The sequence below is a fragment of the Peromyscus californicus genome, unplaced genomic scaffold (genome assembly GCF_007827085.1).
Source record: "Peromyscus californicus insignis strain IS unplaced genomic scaffold, ASM782708v3 Scaffold_1__1_contigs__length_55948999, whole genome shotgun sequence".
NCBI lineage: Eukaryota > Metazoa > Chordata > Mammalia > Rodentia > Cricetidae > Peromyscus > Peromyscus californicus.
In genome coordinates this window covers 52665369-52672681 of record NW_026294492.1, presented here as the reverse complement: position 1 = coordinate 52672681, position 7313 = coordinate 52665369, and the positions used below count along the sequence as shown (strand labels likewise).

The 7313-nt window shown below is 36.7% G+C and overlaps 1 protein-coding gene across 1 annotated transcript in view; it reads right to left on the bottom strand.

The window, feature by feature from the left end:
• Positions 1-2060: 2060 nt before the first annotated feature.
• Positions 2061-7313, bottom strand: part of LOC128115862 (zinc finger protein 883-like) — a 28450-nt gene continuing 23197 nt past the window's right edge. The window contains exon 4 of the mRNA XM_052746990.1: positions 2061-6877. Coding sequence (XP_052602950.1) covers positions 5065-6877 — 1813 coding nt within the window. The 3' untranslated portion in view covers positions 2061-5064. The remainder of the gene's footprint in view (positions 6878-7313) is intronic.

Below are 7313 nucleotides of genomic sequence, written 5' to 3'. Positions count from 1 at the left end.
AAACAAGTATTAATAAATTGACGAATATCTTGTCTATGAATCCTTCCTAATCCATTAGATGAGCCATACATAAAATAAGTTTATGCCTGTGGAATGAGAGAAATTGGATAATTTTTATAATTACAAATTCAGGTCATATGAGAAAACCTCTCTCTTGCCAGCTGGATAATGATTTTCTATCTTTCCACAGTAATCTGCACATGATTTAAAAGTCCATACAATTCTTTAATGCACTTAAACACTGATTTTTCTTCAAGGGTTATATAGTACAGCAACATTCAAGTCTGTAAAATTTTTTGACATTGGATACTGTGCTGGTTCAGTAATTGAGCAAGAGAAGCAAGGAAAGCTGATATGGTATCAATAAGTCCATTTCAAAGTTTTCTCCTCTGTGCTGTAATACCTGTATGAGCCAACTTAGTGAGGAAAATAAGTACATTTAAAGGGAGCCAATGAGCCACAGGATCCACAAATGCCTCTTATAGTCTGGATTCAAATACTTGCATGCTGTGGGATGGTCTATATGTCAAATTACTCTGATTGGTCAATAAATAAAACACCGATTGTCCAGTGGCTAGGCAGGAAATATAGGCGGGGCTAACAGAGGAGAAAAGAAAGAACAGGAAGGCGGAAGGAGACACTGCCAGCCACCACAATGACAAACAGCATGTGAAGATGCTGGTAAGCCATGAGCCACGTGGCAAGGTATAGATTTATAGAAATGGATTAATTTAAGCTGTAAGAACAGTTATCAAGATGTCTGGTATGGCCATACAGTTTGTAAGCAATATAAGTCTCTGTGTTTACTTGGTCGGGTCTGAGCAGCTGTGGGACTGGTGGGTGAGAGAGATTTGTCCTGACTGTGGGCCAGGCAGGAAAACTCTAGCTACACCTGTAGTTCTTACTTTTCCTCTAGACGTAATATGTGAGGACCAACCAAAGATGTCTCTCCTTTTGTAGTTTCAAATAGACTAGTTAGTGCATCATTAGGTACTCTTAAAGGAGCACATAGCCAATTAATACCCCTAACAATTCCTAAAGTCATTAAGTGTTTTTAAGTTGTCTTGTCTAAAGAATTTTTGTGTTTGTGTGGTTTAACAGCTGTTCTAGGAACTGGTTTTCCTAAATATTACAGTGTCTGATCATTGTTGCATTTTGGTGCAATAATAAGTCCAGTTTTATTTTAGTCTGTTTTCTGGCCTATTATATGTCATGTCATAAATGAATCGGAGCTGTTCTTCTTTGGAGCAGGCAGACAGGACATAAGGATAAGGGAATGCCTGCCTCTTAGGCTTTAACACATTTCTTATGTAGTATTGACACATATTAGAGGAGTTTGTCATGTTTTGAGACAATTCAGTCCATTGATATTGGAGCAGAGGCATTGTATGTTTGAGTGAGGGAACACAAAGGCAAAATGCATGTTATCAGAATGAATAAGTATACTTTAAAAGCGACATTTTAAATCCAAAATTACTGAAGGTCAATCTTTAGGAATATCTGTAATCCTGAGTAAACCTGCCATTAGCCAATTAGTATTTTCTGGGCTTAGAGTGTATATCCATTCATTCCAACGGTTTATCTCTTGTGCTATAATATCTGTGGGTAACAATTCAGTGGGGTAAATAAGTACTTTTGAAGCAGCAAAGGATCCACAGGATACACAAATACCTCTTTGGTCTGGATTGAAATAGCTGTAGTTAATTTTTGCCTCTATAGATACTATGTGAGTATATTCCAATTCCATCTCTCCTACTAGTGTTTAAATGGGTTGGTTAGTGCATAATTATGTGTTAAACCTTTTGATTTTGCTGAAGTTGCATAGGAAATACCAACCATACCTCATGAGGCCAGAAAGGAATTTGCAAGTGAAGTCAACTTTATCATAGGCTCTTCTAAATATTCACCAAAATGGAGAGAATTCAAGATTAGATTGATCAGTAAATTACTCACTCCATGCTTCAGGGTCAATTTCAGAATATGGAGGATATGTATGTAAAGGAGGCTGTAGCAGTAATGGGAACTGGGAGAATGGAGCTGATAAATAAGGACGATTAAAGTCTCATACAAGAGCCAACTTTATTCATTGCCTGAGATAATTTATACTCTGCAGGTTAAGAAAGGTTACATGAGTGAAGTTCTCCTGAGTTAAAGTTGTATACAATGATAGAGCAAGCCACATGGGACAAAAACATGTTTTTCCGTTCAGGCATAGAAAGGACAGGTCAAACATTTAATTGAGCAACACCACCAAGCAATAATGAGTAACCAAAAGATCAATCACATCTTTCTGCACAAAAACACATTTCAAGAACAATTTCTGAAGAAACTTAGGTCACAAGACTTTTGTTTCATTTTCTTGGAGTGTTAACGTCAGTATTCAGAATTCTCAAATGACTCCTTTCCAAGACCATGTCTGATAATAAATATAATTAATTTTATTTTATTTTAGAAAAAATATAACATATACATGAAGAAAGTTCTTTTAAAAATATGGAGTCTCACACACACACACACACACACACACACACACACACACACACACACACACACCAACACATAATTGACTTTGTACCATTTACATACCTGGTGCCCTAGGAAGCCAGAAGAATGCATCCTATCTCCAGGACAAGGCTTTATAAGCAGTTCTGAGCCATCTGATGTGGGTGATTGGAACCAAATTGGGTACCCAACTGCAGCTTTACAACTGAGTCAAATTCTTAACATGCCAATATGTTATTATATTGTAGAAGATGAAGTTGTGCCATTATTGTTTCTGTCTTCTATCACTGGGAGGTGATGAACTTTCCTATATGATCACTGAAGGATTGAATGCTTTCTATCCTTCTGTGAATAGACTCTGACCATCGTTTTTTATTGTAATTGTAAACGCAGTTCTCTTAATATGAATGAAGACAACAAAAGATTTTATTGTGTAGAGATGTGCTGTGGGATGTTCTGTATGGCAAATGTGTTGCTCTGATTGGTCAATAAATAAAACACTGATTGGCCAGTGGCTAGGCAGGAAGTATAGGCGGGACAAGGAGGAGAATAAAGCTGGGAATGGAAGGCTGAGTCAGACACTGCCAGTCACCACGATGAGAAACAGCATGTGAAGTTGTCGGTAAGCCACGAGCCACGTGGCAAAGTATAGATTTATAGAAATGGATTAATTTAAGCTGTAAGAACAGTTAGCAAGAAGCCTGCCACGGTCATACAGTTTGTAACCAATATAAGTCTCTGTGTTTACTTGGTTGGGTCTGAGTAGCTGTGGGACTGGCAGGTGAGAGAGATTTGTCCTGACTGTGGGCCAGACAGGAAAACTCTAGCTACAGAGATGAGTCCAAGTTATGTTAGGGAAAATTCCATAATGTGATATATTCTTTTAAACATAATTTATTTTTACTTTATATTCATCAGTGTTTTGTTTGGATCTAAGTCTGTGTGAGGGTATTGTATACCTTGAAAGAGGCCTACAGACAGTTGTGAACTCCCATGTTGGTGCTGGGAATTGAAACTGTGTCCTCTGGAAGAATAGCCAGTGTTTCATTGCTGAGCCATCTGTCCACAACCCTAATTCTGGATTTTTGAGACAGCATGCCTTAGAATTTTGGCAATGAAACACCATGACCAAAAAGCATAATGGGGAGGAAAGGGTTTATTTGGCCTAAACTTCCATATTGCTGTTTATCACTGAGGGAAGTCAGGACAGAAACCTGAATGAGGCAGGAACTTGGAGGTTATGCAGACGCCATGCAGTGTGGCTTCTTAACCCTATGGCTTGCTCAGCCTGCTTTCTTATACAACCTAGTATATTTCCCCATCAATCATTAATAAAGAATATGCCTTAGAGCCAGATATTATGGAGTTTTCTCGATTGAGTTCCCTTGTTTGATAACTGTAGCTTGTTTGTGAAGCTGACATAGGACTAGCCAGTGTAACTGACCACTTTTCAACTTGACACACAAACATGGCACTATTATGCCACAACCTTTCCTTTCTTATTCATTCACAATATACTTCATTAGAAACATAATAACTTTACTAAAAGTCCCACAATCTTTATAAATTCATACAAATTAAGTTTCTTTTTAAAAATAAGCAATGTAACTAAGAATTGAAAATCTGTTTAAAAATTCAAAGCCTTTCAAATATGGCTCATGGAAAAATCAAAATTAAATTAAATATGGTCTCTATGCAAGAGGAAGAAGCAAGGCAGTCAAAACCTGAAAAAAGCAAAAACAAAGTCTGACTGTATAAATTAACTCAACCTCTAGTGACTGGGATCCATGCAGAATCTTCAGGGATTCTCCAAAGGGCTTGGGTCACTTCTTTGGCTCTGCACTCTTCAGTACACATAATTTCTAGGCCCTACTGGTTCCACTTTACCACTGCTGATGGTCTTGGTGGACACAGCATGGTACTGGCATCTCCAAAATGATGGATTCTGTGCCTGGTGTTCAAAGCTTTACCTGATTTATAAGGTTCTAGGGATTTTTCTCTAGGAAAATCTAGAAAAGATGTATCCTTTCATGTCTGTGAAGATGGCTTTATATATAAATGTTCGACCACATTAATAGACCTTCTTTCCTGTGTGATTTCTTTCATGTTGTTTAAGAACACTGAAATATTATGTAAAGGCTTTACCACATTGAATACATTCATAGGTTATCTCCACCATTAATTCTTTCGGGAGTGTGAAGATGACTGTTATAAGTGAAAGCTTTACAATATTAATTATGTTCACAGCCTTTCTCTCCAGTATGATTCTTTATGATTGTGAAGAAGTTTTTCACAGCAAATTCTTTATCACATTGATTACATCCATATGGTTTCTATCCAGGATGAATTCTTTCATGGCTATGAAGATGAATTTTCTATGCAAATGCTTTTACAACATTGATTACATTCAGAGGTTTCTCTCCAATATAACTTCTTTAAGGACTGTGAAGATGATTTACATGTAAAGGCTTTACTACATCGATTACATTCATAGGATTTCTGTCCAGTATGACTTCTTTCATGACCGTGAAAATCACTTTTACATGTAAAGGCTTTACCACATTAATTAGATTCATAGGGTTTCTCTCCAACATGAATTCTTTCATGTCTATGAAGAGAACTATTCCATGCAAATCCTTTACCACATTGATTACATTCATAGAGTTTCTCTCCAGTATGTTTTCTTTCATGATAGTAAAGATGATTTTTATGTGCAAATGCTTTGCCACATTGATTACATTCATAGGGTTTCTCTCCACTATGAATTCTTTCATGACTGTGAAGATGACTTTTACGTGTGAAGGCTTTGTCACACTGATTGCATTCATAGGGTTTCTCTCCACTATGAATTCTTTCATGACTGTGAAGATCACTTTTCCTTGCAAATGTTTTACCACATTGATTACATTTATAGGGTTTCTCTCCAACATGAATTCTTTCATGACTGCGAAGATGACTTTTACGTATAAAAGCTTTGCCGCATTGATTACATTCATAGGGTTTCTCTCCATTATGAATTTTTTCATGACTGTGAAGATGACTTTTACATGCAAATGTTTTACCACATTGATTACATTCATAGGGTTTCTCTCCAGTATGATTTCTTTCATGATAGTAAAGATGACTCTTCTGTGCAAATGTTTTACCACACTGATTACACTCATAGGGTTTCTCTCCATTATGAATTCTTTCATGACTGTGAAGATCACTTTTACGTGTAAAGGCTTTACCACAATGATTACAGTCATAGGGTTTCTCTCCAGTATGAATTCTTTCATGTCTGTGAAGAAGACTTTTCCATGCAAATGCTTTTCCACATTGATTACATTCATAGGGTTTCTCTCCACTATGAATTCTTTCATGACTGTGAAGATGACTTTTACTTGCAAAGACTTTACCACATTGATTACATTCATAGGGTTTCTCTCCAGTATGACATCTTTCATGACTGCGAAGATGACTTTTACGCATAAAAGTTTTACCACATTGATTGCATTCATGGGTTTTCTTTCTTGTATGACTTCTTTCATGACTGTTAAAAGCATTTTTACATGTAAAGGATTTACCACATAGATTACATTCATAGGGTTTCCCTCCAGTATGAGTTCTTTCATGACTAAGATGAATTTTTTGTGCAAATGCTTTACCACATTGATAAAATTCACAGGATTTCTCTCCAGTATCACTTCTTTCATGTTGTTTAAGAATACTGGGATATGTAAAAGCTTTATCACATTGTTTATATTCATACTGTTTCATTATAGTATTTGTTCTAGGTAATTGAAGGTATGTATGACATACAAAGGCTTTATCAGTTTGATTATATTCATAGGGTTTAATTTTCAAATGTGTTCCTTGCTGTAACTGTAATGGGCAATCAGACCTAAATGTTTTATCATGTTGTTTACATTCATAGGATTCCTCTTCTTTATGGGTTCTTTTGCATGTTTCAAGATACCTGTGATGGTTTAACCCTTTAGCACATGAGTTACATTTATCAGTTCCTTTTACCATATGAGTTTTTACACTTCTTTGAAGAGAACTGGAAGAACCCCGAGCTTTATCACACTGACTGCATTTGTAACAATTTCCTATAGTGGGAATCATATTACATGTGCAACATGAACCAGTACAGACAGAAGAATTTCCAAATTCTTTGTACTCATAAACCTTTTCTTCAGTGTAAGAATGTTGGTGCATTCCCAGGGATGTTGGAATTCCAATAAGTTCTACACTTGACTCACAATCACACTGTCTACTCATAGTGGTAACTACTACATATCTTCTGATTTTTCTGGGTGAGAGAGAGGTACTTATCTTCTTTCCAGATCCCTTATGCTCACATGGCTTATATCCAGAGTGACAGATAATATACCTGTTAAAGGAACAATAACAAAGGGTTTTCACACTGCATTCACACAGTTTAACATTTTGTTCCTCATAGAGATGTAGTACAGTGATTAAGTGCTGTGGAATGGTCTGTATGTCAAATGTGTTGCTCTGATTGGTCAATAAATGAAACACTGATTGGCCAGTAGCCAGGCAGGAAGTATAGGCAGGACTAATAGAGAGGAGAATTGAGAGAACAGGAAGGTGGAGGGAGTCACTGCCAGCCTCCTCCATGACAAGCAGCATGTGAAGATGCCGGTAAGCCATGAGCCACATCGCAAAGTATAGATTTATAGAAATGGATTAATTTAAGATGTAAGAACTAGACAGCTAGAAGCCTGAGCCATTAGGCCAAACAGTTTAAATAACATAAGCATCTGTGTGTTTATTTTATAAGTGGGCTGTCGGACTGCTGGGGTATG